Source organism: Zonotrichia albicollis, chromosome 6 (assembly GCF_047830755.1).
Source record: "Zonotrichia albicollis isolate bZonAlb1 chromosome 6, bZonAlb1.hap1, whole genome shotgun sequence".
Taxonomy (NCBI): domain Eukaryota; kingdom Metazoa; phylum Chordata; class Aves; order Passeriformes; family Passerellidae; genus Zonotrichia; species Zonotrichia albicollis.
This window is the reverse complement of record NC_133824.1, coordinates 54993020-55008870: the sequence shown is the minus strand read 5'-3', so window position 1 is coordinate 55008870 and position 15851 is coordinate 54993020. Positions and strand designations below refer to the sequence as shown.

Here is a 15851-nt window from a genome sequence, read left to right as displayed (position 1 = left end):
TTTTGAGCAAGCAAAAGAGACCATTATCCATCCTCTCCAAATTTCTAACAAACACTACCTGTTTATGTAGTGCAGGTAGGAATGGAAGAAGTGACCCAGGAAAGATTATAAAATGTAAAATGGTAGTTTTATACAATTAAATTAGTTCCCTCTCGTGGTGATTTTTCCTTTGGTAAAGGCTTAAATTCATTACTCCAGCCACCAAAATCTTCTGCTAAAGATAGTAACAGGGATAAATACCCACTTTATGTAGCCAGCAGAACAAAACTAGAGTTCTTCCTTCCTTCTTAAAAGGGAGGCATTTTATCATCAGTGCTATGTGATAATGGATGCTGTGAAGATTGAATTCCTGCTTCCACTTCTGTGCCAGATACCCAAATTCACATGGGTGAAGCCATTAATCTGTCTGACTTTTCACTTCCCAGAAGCAGCAGAAGCAAGGCAATAATGATTGCACTTTGTTTCATGCTTCTGTTTGATGACTGAAGTTGTTAGTGGCCAGGATTTTGGATTTAAAAAAAAAAAAAAAGTAAGAAACAATAAATAAATAAACACCCTGTTAATCCTTGCTTTCCAGAGTAAGGGAAAGGGCTGTGAGCAGTGCTGGTAGGGCAGGAGCTGAATGGAATCAGGCAGTGCTGTGCAGCTCTGCTCCCCTGGGACCTTCTCTTCCTGGCCCCATTGTCCTGCACCGGATCTCAGCCACCACCATGGACGTGGAAGAGTTCATTTCTTTCCTAGCACAGAGGTCAAGTAATTTCAGTCCTGTTTAACCCAAGGGTGAGGACAAGTGTCCAAGCATGGAGGATGTGGGCTGGTCCCTGCTCCACCTGGCTCCAGGGACTCTGCTCAGGATGGGCAGCCAGGACTCCTGCTCTGCTGCACTCACGGCAGGCCCACCCTTCCTCATTCTTAAAAAAACTAAAAACAAAAGGCCTTCAGAAAACACCATGGAAATCTGAGATCCTGAAGGACACAGAAGATGCTCCTGTGCAGTGGGAGATGTGAGGTCCTTTTCCAGCCTAAACTATTCTGTGACTTTATGACTGATGCGACAGATTAGTGGCTAACTCCTTGTGTGACTGAGGCCTGAGTCTCGCAGACACCTGATTTGGGAATGATCACATCAAATCCAAGTCCTTTTCCTCTGTACAGCACAAGTCTGGCTCCACCCTCAGTGGTCACTGTGAGGACCAAAGCTCTTTAAAGAGCAGGGACAGCTTGCTGAGAGTCCCAGCCATCCTGCTGTGCACAATTCCCTTTGTACCTGTGTCTGGCAGTGCTCCTCTGCAGCACCACCCTGGCAGCTCCCTGAGCTCTCCTTCCCGTGTGGCCCAGGTTTCTTGCTTGACAGCAGAGGAAAGCCTGCAAAAGACACAACTTTTACCTTCCCATTGGTATTGGCTTTGTCTAAAATGAAGCCTGCAATTGAAAAAGAAGAGCAGAAGATTAAACAGCCTCCTGGGTAGAGTTAAACCTGAAGAACTGACCTGCAGCATTGAAGTTTATGGCCTCACTCACATATGTGTGTGCCTGCTGTGCCAAACACATGTTGATATTTTCAGTTCAGGACCTGAACTGCTTCCACTTCTGGGCTGGATGTAGTGAAGCAGCTTTGGAGCTCCAGGAAACTTCTGGAAAGCCAGTCCTCTTTAGAGGGCCTTCAGGCTTCAGAAGCAGTCAAAGCAACCTGTGATTTTTGAACTTTGGGTAATTCCGAGAAATGAAGGAAATGGATGACTCCTGAGAGAGCTGTCCATCAGAATGGGGACAAAACAGGAAATACATCCATCTGCAGGCAGCAGGGACAGAAAAAAGTCTCCCAAGTCAGGACAACAGGCAACACGATCTGCTGGGATCAGGCAGGGTAATTAATTACTAAAGGAGGCAACACCCACCTGAAGGGTGGCAGGAGAACTTTCCCTACTTGTGTCTATGGGAATTTTACATAACAAATAATCTTTGGACAAACAAAAGTATCCCTGATCCAAGATATTATTGTGTCCAGCTATAACATGATAAGTATATTCACAGCTCAGTCATTAACTCCCAAAGCCAAGCATTAGTCTATGGGGAGAATTCCTGCCAACCCCAGCTCACATGGGCACACCTGAGAACATTGCTCCACACAAAGCCACAGCCCCCACCTGTCACAGGGAAAACAGCTTCGTTCCCACCAAGATGCTGAACCTGTATTTTCGGCTTTGCTTTCAAAACAGGATTTAAAATTTAAAAAAAAAAGTTCCCTAGGGCACTATCATGATCTTGTTGGCCCCAAATCCCAAGATAAATTAGGAGCACGGCGTTCCCTGTGGCCGTGCATGGGGATTAAAGGTTTTGAAAGGTAATATCCTGCTCTGAGCCTTTCAGCCAATATAGGTATGACACTGATTTCCTCTCCTTGGCTGCCTACCCTGTGCTGTTTATGAAACATATGTGTTTGGGGAAATATGCCTGAAAAGGAGACTGAGGTTTTTCTCATGTGACTGATGATCACATGAATTCCTTTAATCAAATTGGATTAAATATAGAAACTATGACTTACAGTCTTCCTCCAGAGAGTAAAAAAAGCTTTTATTCTTCTCCCAGTGTATGCTGACTGTGCTTTACACCTCATTTTAACAGCGTACTTGAGCTGCAGGCAGACTCATGCAGCACACTGCTTCCCTCTCAAAGGCTTTTAGCTCCCTCTACAGCCCTTGAGGCACACGGAAGATTTTAACAGAATGATGGAAAAATTAATTGGCAAACCTGTAAGCAATGCCCTTGCTGAGAACAAGCTGAAAATTAGTCAGAATTAAGAGTGACACCCCCTCCAGTCTTCTCTGCTTTCCTCTCTAACAATCTTTCTTACCCCACACACAAACCTGGATCAAGAATCATCATTGATTGATCTTCTAAAAACTGAGATCAATTCAGGTGAGCCTTTAAACCCAAGCCTGTGGTGGAGCCAAACTCTGCTGTCTGTGCCAGTTCCCACGTGCTTTACAGCGCTCCAGAGGCAGAGCCAAGGCTGGCAGGGATGCCAGGAGACCTTGGGGACACCCTGTCCCACCTGCTCGTACCAGGCATGGGGCAGCCTCCCTGAGTGGGACACCCCAGGAGCCTCTCAGAGCACGGCACAGCCTCCTGGCACAGGCAATCCCAGGGCATGCAGCCCTGTCTGTCTGGCACAGCTGCTCTGCAGGGACAGACCTTCACAGAGCTTGTGGGAGCCTCCTCTCAGGAGCATGGAATGGCTCTGTGTGTGCCCTACTGAGATTTACTGAGTTATCCTGAGGCACCCAGGCCTCCAGGGCACTGTGGGTGGGCAGTGACAGTGCTCATGTACACCTGATTGAAGGCAAGGCTGATGCCAAGCAGAGGAAATGCATCTTATCTCATCATTTGAGATATAAAAATTCATCCCACAGCACAGGGACTTGACAATAATCTCAAAGCTTTCTTGTGCATTCAAAGCAAGCTGAAATCTTTTCATCCTTCTGTAAGTATCCTTTCTGTATCTTTAGTATAGCATTCTTTAATATAATGTAGTATCATAAAATAATAAATTAGCCTTCTGAGACCATGGAGTCAGATTCATCATTCCTGCCTCCATCTGAGGGGAACCCAAATACAACAGAGCCCAGCCCAGGAGGAAGGTTACCTCTGGGAGGGGTGACCACACTGTGTATCAGAAATTAATAGAGCACTATCTCTATCAAAATCACTGCATTCCTGCATGTGTGACTCCCACAGGGAAATGCAGGTCAGCCCAAACCAAGGAAAACTGCTAGAGGACAAGAACCACTAACATTTATTTTCACCATCTCACCTCTTGGGGTTGGCTTTGTCCCTTTCACCAACCCAGAAATATCACCTGGGTTTATTTCCCAGCAGAAAAGAGGTGACAGCACCGGTGGGAGTGTGCCAACAGGCACCTCCAGGAGCTCTTCCAGTGAGTGACACCAGGTCAGCCCCAGAGCCACACCTGGTCAGAGGCAATCAGTGCAGGCAGGCTAGAGACAAAACCTGCACCTCCGGGACAGAACTGTGTGTTCCCACCTGGAGAATGAAGTGGACACCACCTGCTGATGAGTGCAGTCACACAGAAAGGGAGTTTGATCTTTTGAGGGTAAGAAAATGGAAAGAAACATTTGGTGCGTTTTAGATCTCTGTTTTCTCAACTAGTGACTCAAAATACAAAACTAGTAGTGACTAGCGACTCAAAATCACAGAAATTCTAAAGGGAAGGAGGGTATACAGACAGCGAAAGAACAGGAAAACAGCACGAATAGAAGATACAATCACTTCTCAGGCTCTACTCACTCGTTTGGATTTTTCTCCTCCAATTCTGATACTTATTTAACGCCGTGGACTGGAAACTGTTGGCTCTCTGGAGCGCTGGGCAGAAGCAGAGGGGACACAGGGTCAGCTAATGCAGCACAAGCCGGAGAGCAAACGTGGAGCTGGGAAGAACAGGCGGCAGGAGGAGCAGAACCCCAAATTCCCGGGGCAGGGGCTCCGTTCTCCGAGCAGCTGCAGCCGGGAGAGGGCAGCGTGCATCCACAGGGATGTAGGAGCAGCTCCGAGCCCTCCCGGACCCCGAACCCAACAGGGATGGGGCAGGAAAATAGCCCAGCAAACAGGGATAGCCAGGAAAAACACCTCAACAAATATGGATGAGAGCAGGAGAAACAGCCCAGCAAACAGGGATGCGGCAGGAAAAACACCTCAACAAATATGGATGAGAGCAGGAAAAACACCTTAGCAAACAGGGATGGGGCAGGAAAAACACCCCAGGATGGAGCAGGAAAAACACCCCAGAAACAGGGATGGGGCAGAAAAAACACCTCAGCAAATGGATGGGGGCAGGAAAAAACCCCCCAGCAAACAGGGATGGGGCAGGAAAACAGTCCAGCAAATGGATGGGGGTAGGAAAAACACCTCAACAAACTGGGATGGGGCAGGAAAAACAGCCCAGGATGGAGCAGGAAAAACACCCCAGAAACAGGGATGGGGCAGGAAAAACACCTCAGCAAACAGGGATGGGAGCAGGAAAAAGACCCAGCAAACAGGGATGGGGGCAGCGGGACACTGGGGACGAAGAGGGACAAAATCCTTTGGTGGTTACATGGAGCCACACGCTGCTGGGCACCTTTTGGGTCTGCTGCTGTCCTTTTGCCTCAAACAAGGGCTCCTTATTCAAGAGGGGATTGAAATTGCTGTGTAAAATCCCCTCTTTTCTGCTAGGATTAAAAATGCATGTATGGACGTGGGAGTGGTGGGAGATGGGAAGAAACAAACACTGGCAGCCTTTTATTTTCTGCAGAACCATGTCTTTGGCTGTTTTGAGCACATCTTTTAGTTGTGACCAGCTCCAGAGAAGAGTTTCTTTCCATTTGAAGGCAGATTGCTCCCGAACCTCTCCTCACCTCCCTGCTAGCTATGTCCTTTTCTGCCTGTGCTTTCACTGCATGCAAAACCATTCAGCAGCTACCTGTAGAAACCCAAATTGTTTCAAGCAGAGCTCTCCAGTGATTCCCAGCCTCACCCTTGCCCAGGCAATGCTGCAGATTGCCTAACACCACCCTAACATTTTACTGGTGGGAAAACATCCATCCCACCCCTGCAAACCAAGCACGAGGCACAGCTCCTCCAGGCTACCCTGCACTGTGGGAATGGTGCACCAAAAAGGCAGAAACCCCCCCAAAAAGACAACCTGGCCACACTGCAGGGAACGGCCTCCACTTTGAAAAGTCTCCCCCAGTCCTGTCTGCACCCTCAGAGAGGCTGCTGGAGCACCCCCACGCCAGGGTACTGCTTACCATCAGCCACTTTGGATGTTTTGGAGCTTTCCTGGGGCACCGTGGGGCCCCTGATGAGCGATGCCCACCTCGGGATGGGGCTGGAGCAGGCGGGGGGCGAGGCTGGCACCGAGGGATGGGCTTCACCCACCTCCGAGCTCGAGGAGCCCCCGGGCACATCCAGCTCCAGCTCAGAGCTACAGGGAAAAGGAGAGAAAAATGCGTGGTTTGTGATTAGCTTTTGGCAAATATTGAAATGAGTATTAAATGGGTTGTGTTAGAAAGTGATGCTGCATTAATTCTCAAGTATGTGGTAAATATAGTTTTAGGTTATAACATAATGTGAACATAGAAACTATGCTATGTAGGATTCTTTTTCTTAAAGGGAGGACTCACAGTGAGACAGCAGCCACAGGACACCTGAATCTTTCAGAGAAAGATAAAAAGAATTTATTGCCCCATTATCAGAAGAAATTAACAACTTCCCACCTCACTCTGACGCTGTGAGGATTCAGAGGAAGAAGCTGACACTGCCCAGACAGAATCCTGTGTTTGAATGGAATTTATGCATCATGGATGAGCTGTATGAATATGCAACAGGCTGTTGCTTTTAAGGGTTAATCCTTTGTTAACGTGGAGCCTTTTTTGGGCTTGTGCTGCCCAGAAAGAGGCACCCAGACTGTCCATAACTCTTTGTCTCTATTGTCTCATATTGTCCTAATCCAAATTGTCCAATTTTTTATCACTCTAATTATATTACTATTTTTATAACCATTTTATTACTATTAAACGTTTAATACTTTAAAAACAAGCGATGGGCGATTTTCACAAGGGCAAGATGGAAGTGGGACGTTTCAGGGGGTGTAACCAGCACCAGCATGAGCCCTGACAGCAGTGTGGGTGTTTCAGAGGAAGAGCTGCCTGGCAGCCAAAGCTGATGGCCTCATTTTTCTCCTTTCATCACCACGATACCAGGACTGTGATTTGCTGTGGGTGCTGCCCAGCTGAGCATCCCCATTGCCATCAGAGCATGGATTTGCACCCACAGCCACGAGGTTCAGCACCTGGGATCCATCCCCTCAGTGAAACCCCTCAGTGCTCAGGCAGCAAGGCCAGGCACTTCTGCCTGCAAGCATGAACTGAGGGAAACAGCATTTGCAGCGCTGGGATTGGCCTGGAAACAATGCACTGTGCCCTGCTCACATTTTTCCTGCAGATTTGTGAAAATATGAGGAGAAAGGAGCCTGGAGGAGAGGCGTGAGGACAGCCACAGGCCCAGCATGCAAGGCTGAGTCAAGAAGCTGGAGAAAATTGTAAGCATGAGTCTAGAGAGAGAGGATTGAGTGAAGCTACTTAAGCAGCCTTCAAATGTGCAAAAGGTGTCTGTAGGAAAGAAGGAAACAAACTGCTCATTCCTGGGAGCCACTGGGCCAGCCCATGGAACAGTGAGCAGCACAGGGAGGCACCTGAGCTGATCAGAGGCAGATTATGGCATCCCTTTGAGTAAATGTAATTAAAAATGCACCACATAAACACACCGTGCACATCCTGACCTTGCCTCAGGGCACAACAACCTTTTGAGGTGATTATTAGCCCTTTTTCTAGTAACCAGGCCATTTCTTTCATCTCTGAAATCCAGGCTGTAGGGAACAGACACCGTCAGCCCTTCTGATGTGACCACATTGCCATTGCAGCCACACGAGTGCACTGCAGCAGGATCCCTCTCAGCCTCTTTTGCATGCCAACAATACTGCCAACATAATCTATTCCCACCTAAATCTATTCCTGTGATGATTAATAGCTGTGCCTCAAGAGAAGAGGAGCTCACACCGTGAGCAGTCCTGCTGGCATGGCAGGAGAACGCTGCTCTGTGTTTATACAGAAGAAAGCAGGGTTTTGTTGTCACAGCCCAGCAGGAAGAAGAGGAAGAGGAGAGGCTGCAGGCCTGTATAGAGGCACACATTTGGGTTGCACCCACCAGTGCTGGCCCGCAGCTGCACCCAGATCCAGCCAGCAGTGCAGGGAGGCCAGGGCAGGCAGGACAGCAGGGAAGTGAGCACCTCTCCAGGTGCACTGCTCTCTGAACAGCAGGCTGAACCACAGTGGCCTTGAATGTCATGCTAAAACACACTTTTTAAGCTGACTTTCAAGCAAAGTCAACCATACAGATAGATACGGACATATATATGTAGAAGTATAAATATATGAAGGCTTTGACCCTGTGTGAGACCCGGTGTGGATGGAGAGACACCACACTGAGATTGGGCAGAACGCCACACCAAAGGAAAGGAAAAAGCCCTGCCATGAACATTGATTGATATCTTTCTGTTTTAAAGAGCAAAACATGTATTTTCCTTGGCCAGCAAGGAGGTAAGTGCTTTAGTATGAGGTTTCTCCTCTTGTCTCTGCTGGAAAGGGGGGTCATTATTCACATTACTCAAAGCCTGAACTGCACAGCTGTCACTGCTCATTTTCCCAGTCCCACCGAGTTCCCTGCAGCCAGCCCAGCAGTGTCATGTGTCACTTGCTGTTTCTCTTGTCCCCCCTTTCAGGCAGGGACTGTCCTGCTGGAGCAGAGGGGGCAGTGGGACATTCACCCTGTGCCACTGGCACCCTCTGCACTGTCACCCCTGTGCAGGTCCTGCTGTCCAGCCCCACGGGAAGGAGCTGATCCCTCAGATCAGTGGATTAGCTGGCTCCCATCACTGCCTGGACACCAGGAGCTGCAGGGTGCTAGCAGGGGATGCAGCACCTTCTCTGCAGAGGAGCTGTCAAACAGGCAGGAAACCCTTCCCTGTGTTCTCCATTTCCTCATGGACAGGCTCATCCTTCCCTGTAAGAGCACCCAGCACTGTCAGGGCACAAACCCCATTTACAGCCACCTCAGGGAACAGCAGAACGTTGCATTTCTCAGAGCCAGGCTGCTCCCCAAAAGCTGCACACAGCACCACAAGTGGGTGTTTGGAGGGTGTCAGGAATCTGAATGAGCTTCCCAGCAGAGCAGCAGTGTTTGCAACAGTTGGTCTCTTGGGTTTGCCTTTTCTCCTTTTTGTTTTTCACTTCCCCTCTTACTGTTTAGTTCTCAGTAAGGAAAAGTGCTTTACTCAGGAGAAACCAATCTAATCTTCAGATGGAATGAACTGCCACAGAACCCTGCCCAAAAGCAAATATATTCTCAAGAGTATGTAGAAATTGGGCTTCCTCTGACAGCTCCCCCCAAGGTTCATCAGATTTCAGATTTCTTAGGGATGGGCAGGCTCTCAAAACCCAGGAGAGGCCCAGGGTGTGGAGTTGCAGGATGGGCCCAAGGTGGGAGGTGGCCACGTCACAGGATGCACCTTTTGCCATAACACACCCATTGCCCAAATCCCAAATCCCTGTGTAACAAAAACTGTCCATTCCAAGAGCTGAACCCAAGCTGATCACAGCAATGTTTTACCCTCTGATCCAGGCCCCTGTGTGGGATGGGAATGTTTGAACATTTCCTGCAAAGTGATTCATGTGCCTTGTGGGGATTTATGGCTGCGGTTAAGAACAACAGTTATTCTGAGCATTTGTGGGGTTTTTTTTGTTTGGTTCTTTTCTCCCACCCTCCTTTGTTGTACATACATCCAGTACTATATTATGCTATGATTTTCGTTAGCATTCCAGAGAAAAGGAAACTACTCTTGTAGCTGTAGTTGTGTTTTAGGTAGCTGCTAGCCTCACTGGTGACCATGATTTGAACAGCCAGGAGGTTGTGCTCAGCCATCTCCTCCTCAGGGATGACCCAAGGAGAAAAGCAAACTGTTCTTGTAGGTTTAGTTGTGTTTTAGGTACCTAAAAGAAAACTGTTCTTGTAGGTTTAGTTGTGTTTTAGGTACCTAAAAGCAAACTGCTCTTGCAGCTTTAGTTGTGTTTTAGGTACCTGCTAGCATCGCTGGTGACCATGACTAGAACGGCCAGGAGGTTGTGCTCAGCCATCTCCTCCTCGGGGATGACCCAGAAGAAAAAGAAAAAGCAAACTGCTCTTGCAGCTTTAGTTGCTTTTAGGTACCTAAAAGCAAACTGTTCTTGTAGGTTTAGTTGTGTTTTAGGTACCTGCTAGCATCACTGGTGACCATGATTTGAACAGCCAGGAGGTTGTGCTCAGCCATCTCCTCCTCAGGGATGACCCAAGGAGAAAAAGGAAAAGCAAACTGCTCTTGCAGGTTTAGTTGTGTTTTAGGTATCTAAAAGCAAACTGCTCTTGTAGGTTTAGTTGTGTTTTAGGTACCTAAAAGCAAACTGCTCTTGCAGCTTTAGTTGTGTTTTAGGTACCTGCTAGCATCACTGGTGACCATGATTCAAACGGCCAGGAGGTTGTGCTCAGCCATCTCCTCCTCAGGGATGACCCAAGGAGAAAAAGGAAAAGCAAACTGCTCTTGCAGCTTTAGTTGTGTTTTAGGTACCTGCTAGCATCGCTGGTGACCATGACTCGAACAGCCAGGAGGTTGTGCTCAGCCATCTCCTCCTCGGGAATGACCCTCACGATGGCCCACTCGGGGGAAGGGGGGCACAACCAGGGCTCCAGCTCCTGCTCTTCAGGGATGCTCCTCGCCTTCTTGGGGGAGCTGGGCTCATCAGCCACGGGCAGGCAGCAGCCTGGAAGGCACAAAGGGGACAGCAGGCTGTTAGGGGAGGAGGGAGTCCATGGGGCACCTTGCCCCTGCACTTGAGTGGTCCTTGGCTGGTGGTTTCTGCCTGGGGTCCCCAAAGGCACAGGCAAAGTTCTGGCATGGCAGAAACACCCCTCCAGACCAGGACAGCCCTGTCAGGGCTCCTCAGCTTGGATCCAGAGAGAAGGAACCTTCAGGGGCAGCCTCAGCTTCTGCAGCTGCGGGTCCGTATTGTATTTGCTGGGACCCCCATGGCAGGGAGGAATGATGGATCTGACTCCATGTTCTCAGAAGGCTAATTTATTATTTTATAATACTATATTATATTAAAGAACACTATACTAAACTATACTACAGAATAGAGAAAGGATACTTACAGAAGGCTAAAAAGATAATAATGAAAACTTGTGACTCTTTCCAGAGCCCCGACACAGCTTGGCCCCAATTGGCCAAAGAGTCAAAACAACTCACAGCTGAATGCAATGAAACAATCACCTGTGGGTAAACAATCTCCAAACACATTCCACATGTGAGCACAACACAGGAGAAGCAAATGAGGTAATAATTGTTTTCATTTTTCTCTAAGGCTTCTCAGCTTCCCAGGAGAAAAATCCTGGGTGAAGGGATTTTTCAGAGAATGTGAATGTGACAGGTCCTGTGACATCAGCCTGGTGCCTGGTGGCAGCAGTGCCACACGTGCCAGCCACACAAGTAGGGATTTATGGGCTTTTTTCCAGCCTCTTATGGACCTGTGTGCATGGCAGGAGGCAGATGAACCAACCTTGCTTGGATGGCTGAACTTTCAGCCTCACCCTGCAAGTTTAGGTCAGTTTAGGACAGCGGGAATGAAGAAAATAAACACAGACCACCCCTCAGGTTATTTTTGATTGTGTACAGCAAATACAGAGCCTGGTTTGTGAAAAGCGGCAGCACCCCAGCAGCTGAACAGTGCTGTCCCTAAACTTCACATTCAGGCAGGGGAAATAAAGAATAAAGCCATGTTTCCCTCGCTCACCCCAAGTGGTTAAGACAGGAGATCATTTCTCCCTGTGAAATCCTTCACTTCTGAGCAACCTTATCTACCCACAATCTCCCACCCAAGCAGATACAAACATACCAGCTACAAAGTTCCCTGGGGCTGGCTGCAGAAGGGACAAATTACAAGCTCCAGGAGAGTGGCTGTGCCCATGTGTGGTGCTTTACCTGCATCCAATTCAACACTGGTGCTTCTAAATTACATCTGTAAGACTGGGGGAAAAACATCAAACTCAGGACATGGCTTATTTCCCGATCTCCTGGAGCAAACCATCTAGTTAACATCAGTTAAACTCCTATTTAACTTGCAGTGCCTCCATTTATTGCAGGAGTGCACTCACTCCATCCTTCTCTTTGCAGGAGTTTTTAGCTTGAACACGCTCAGGCCCTACATCCAGCTCAATAGCACCACAGCAGCCACGTGTTTCTTGACTGCAGAGGTTTCATTTCCTCTGGGAGATGGGAGGAAATTCATACCTCTCTGATTTTTATGTCTGACTTCTAGTTCGGCCCAACCAGGCCACCCACCCAAGGATGCTGTGGGTTCCAGCAGCTAAGGAAAATTCAGTGTTTTGAGCCAAACTGCAAACCCCAAATCCTCCAACTCAACTTTCTCCTTAAAAGATGGTGCATTTTACATGAAAATCAGAGCAAGCAAATGCAAATAATATTTTACCAGCTCTTTCTATAAGTTCTGCACCCATGCTGGCAATAAACACTGCCCAGGGTCACTTCAAGGGGCTGCCAAAGAAAGTCAGTTTTGCCATTGGCTCGCACACTCAGTGCGTTCCTTCCCACCCCACTCACTGTGCTTTCCCTGCCACACTACCAGGGAAAGAGGAGAAAACATGTTTATGACTAACAGACACACAGCTGGAGACCATCAAAACCCACAGACAGACAGACAACCTACAGTGATTGCTAGCACGGTTCCTGAACGTGAACACATTTCCAGTCAACATGTCCCTCTGCAATGCCTTGCTGTACATCCAGTTTCCAACCATAAGGGACACGTAACAGTCAGGGCTGGTGTAGGACCTCAGGGTGCCACCATCAGGACACCAGATGACAGTGATGGATGGCACCATTACCTCTCTGAAGAGGCAAATTTCTGTGCTTGCTTTTTTCTATTGCATTCTTCTTTGTTTTTTTTTGTAAATTTCTTTCTGGCATTACAACCTCTCCACTTCTTGAACTCTGCACCCAGGAGCTGTTAAAGCCTCCCAGAAGGCTGTTAAAACAGCAGAGTCCTTTCTGAGCAAATTAAGTTTACATCCACAGTGATGCCAAGCAGGTTCAAGACCAGCACCCCTGCCCATGGCAGATCTCTGTAGATCCCTTCCCACTCAAACCACTCAAGGATTTGAAAGCAAACCCACTCCTTACTAACATATTTTATCAGTATTTGTAGTGAGACAAATAAATTGAATAAATTACGTTGCACTCAGCTCCATCAAAGCAGAGACTGGACCACCTTGGTGTTCCTGTGTGTGGGACACCCACATGGGCACGTGAACTCCAACACTGGCTTACACATTCTGCAGGGACTTCTTTACAGCTCTTATTTTGCACAGCTAGAGAAGAAGGGCTATATAATTTCTGCTGAATCAGCCCAGAGGCTGAGTACTCACACAAAGGTGAGGCACACATTTATGCTGCTGGACAGATGTTAGGCTAAATTAGAAGCAGGTCATTCAGAAATTTCCAGCCTGACAGCTCTCCCTGAATCCTGAACAGCCAGCCATCCTTGGTCCTCAGTGAGATGTCAGCACAGCAAGGCTGAGCAGGAGGACCCTGATTTTCTGGAATTCTGACTTCAGGGTGGAAAGCAAGCTGTAAACCTCAGTGCCCATCATAGTGCAGATTGACACTGCCAGGACCTCAGAATGCCAGTGAAGGACTTCAGGCTGCTGCTGCTTGAGTCCTTTGCTAACTCTGTGCCTGGCTCTTGAGTATCTCCAGCAAGGGAGACTCCACACCCTCCCTGGCAACCTGCACAGCCACTGCACAGCACAGAAGCTCTTCCTCATGCTCAGGTGGAATCTCCCGTGCACCAATTTCTGTCCATTGCCTCTTGTCCTGGTGCTCAGCGCCACTGAGCAGAGCCTGGCTCTGCCCTCTTTTCACCCTCCCTTCAGATACTGATAGACTGATTAAGTCCCCCTCAGTCATCTGTTCTCAAGGCTCAAATCTCTCAGCCTGTCCTCATGAGAGAGATGCTCCAGCAGCCTAATCATTTCCTCCCCAGGACAGGAGGGTTTTGACTAGAAGCCAAGAGGCTGAGTCAGAGGAACTGAGTTTATCTAAATTAAAGCTGCAGAGGCATGGTGTGTGCAGGATGGAGCAGGCACAGCCCTGTTCCTGCTGTGCAGAGGGTGCCATGCCATGACCTCTGTGGGGCCTCACCAGAGGAAGCCCCACTCCTCAGGAAACAGGCCCTCAAAATAGCATTTGTGTGAGGAATGACTTCATTTCCACCGTGCTCACTCCACACTCCCTGTGCCGCAGCATCCTACAGACTTCCAGAAGGGAATTTGCCTGCTCCACAGCACACTTTGGCCTGCAGGCCCTGCTAATCCTTGGCCTAAACACCCAATTGACCCAGGGAAGGGGGCTTGTCATAGATGCTACGTATAAATTCGTGCTGAGGCTATAGTAATCTCACCTGATGAAAATCCTGGCATGCTAAAGGAGGATCCCGGGGAAATTCCCTCTGATGAGATTACAGCGATGTGCACCAAGATCCTAGCCTGAATATTCATCTCCAGAAATGTTGATTCCAGAGGATTATTCATATGACCAAACCGCAGCAATATGCATTGGATATGCATCATCAATAAGATAAATCTGTGTCTACTAGAATGTATATTGCAGGAGATTTTCCTCTAACAAGGTGAATTATTTACCAGTTTGGGAAACTCTCAGCAGGAGCGACCGCAAGGAAGGAAAAACTACATGAATATGCCAAGACAATAAGATCAACATAAGAAAGCAAGAAACCCTTCCCAGCAACCCTCAGAGCTTGGAAACGCATAAAAAAGACTTAGTGAGAGCTGTCTCTGGGTGATGCACAGAGAGAGGAGCCAGAGTGGCCCCCCATCTCACCAACGCTGTCAGCTTGGTTCAGCACTGATCTGAGCTTTGCTTGTGGCCTTTTTACCTTTGTATTTTAATTATGGAATAAATTCTCCTTATTAACCCAACTGTCTAATTCCTTTATAACAGGCTGGAGGAGCAGGACAAGGCGCTGTGGGAAGGTGTGAGCACTGTGTCACCCACATATGATGATCCTTCTCATCCATAACCCTGCCCCAGTCTTTGGCTGACTTGCATTTAGAGCAAAGAACATGGCTTTAGAGTTTGTGGGGTTTTTCTCTTTGTTTGCTTGTTTGGTGGTTGGGGTTTTAAATTTTTTTTTTATGCAAGCAGTGAAGCTTAGCTGCCTTCAGCTGCTTAAGAGCAGCAACACAGCCAGTGATTTGAACAGAACAATCACATATTCATCTGGCCCTCCCACTCAAACACGATGAAAAATGTGGATAAAAACAATTTCTCCTTTGTCTGCATTTCAAAACTCACCTCGCCCTCCTCACATGGGCAGAGAAACGACTGTTTTCCTTACAGGGCAAGGATTTAGCTAAGCCCTGTGGTAACTGAGAAGTATTCTCAAGGCTTCAGCTTGCAGGGTTTGTACCTGGGTTGGCTCTCACCCAGAGGTCAGGGCTGGTCAAAACTGACTCCTATCCATGGGCTTGGCCAAAGAGCCCCTGCAGACCCCAAGGACAGATACAGATACAAACCCCTTCCCTTTAAAACATAATTTTTCTCTCCATTAAGCGTCATGCCAAGTGTTTTAATTCAATGTTATGCCAGCTCAGAAATGTCTGCACCAGGCCTTGAATTACTTAGAGATGCAGCAGTGAGGGACAAGGACATTATAAAAGACCTTTCCCTCCATCTCTCTGGAGATGCTTTCCCTGGCTGAGCCCTTCAGGAAGCTCATGGCCTCAAAGCATTTTCTTGCTAACCAAAAGCAGGCAAACTCAGCACAGCTCTTCTGCTTGCTCAAAGTTCAGTGCAACCCTGAATTTGCAAGCCTCTCTCAATGACAGGATTGTAAAATTCACATTGCTTACAGAGTGATTATCCACCATAACCTAAAAAGCATTTCTACCTTTTTTCTTTTTTTAAATAACTTTTTGTAATGGCAGCCTCAGTCTGGATGGATTTTAGCATCTAACAGGGCCTTCATGCAGCAGCACTGTCCTGCAAAGGCTCGGTGCCTGTCACAGACATCCTTTTCACTAAAAATCCTTTCTTTAGGATTTTCCCTTCTGGGAAGCTGAGGCCCCAGAAAAAGAATGTAAACAATGGTTATCTGCTGCTGTGGAAT

The 15851-nt window shown here is 47.9% G+C and overlaps 1 protein-coding gene across 2 annotated transcripts in view; it reads right to left on the bottom strand.

Annotated features, from left to right (window-relative positions):
* MICAL2 (microtubule associated monooxygenase, calponin and LIM domain containing 2) overlaps nucleotides 1–15851 on the bottom strand; it is a 114918-nt gene that overhangs the window by 17169 nt on the left and 81898 nt on the right. For both annotated transcript variants that reach the window (XM_074543848.1, XM_074543847.1), the window contains 4 exons: nucleotides 10217–10409; nucleotides 5808–5983; nucleotides 4309–4383; nucleotides 1268–1365 (listed from right to left, as the gene is read on the bottom strand). In XM_074543848.1, coding sequence (XP_074399949.1) covers nucleotides 1268–1365; nucleotides 4309–4383; nucleotides 5808–5983; nucleotides 10217–10409 — 542 coding nt within the window. The remainder of the gene's footprint in view (nucleotides 1–1267; nucleotides 1366–4308; nucleotides 4384–5807; nucleotides 5984–10216; nucleotides 10410–15851) is intronic.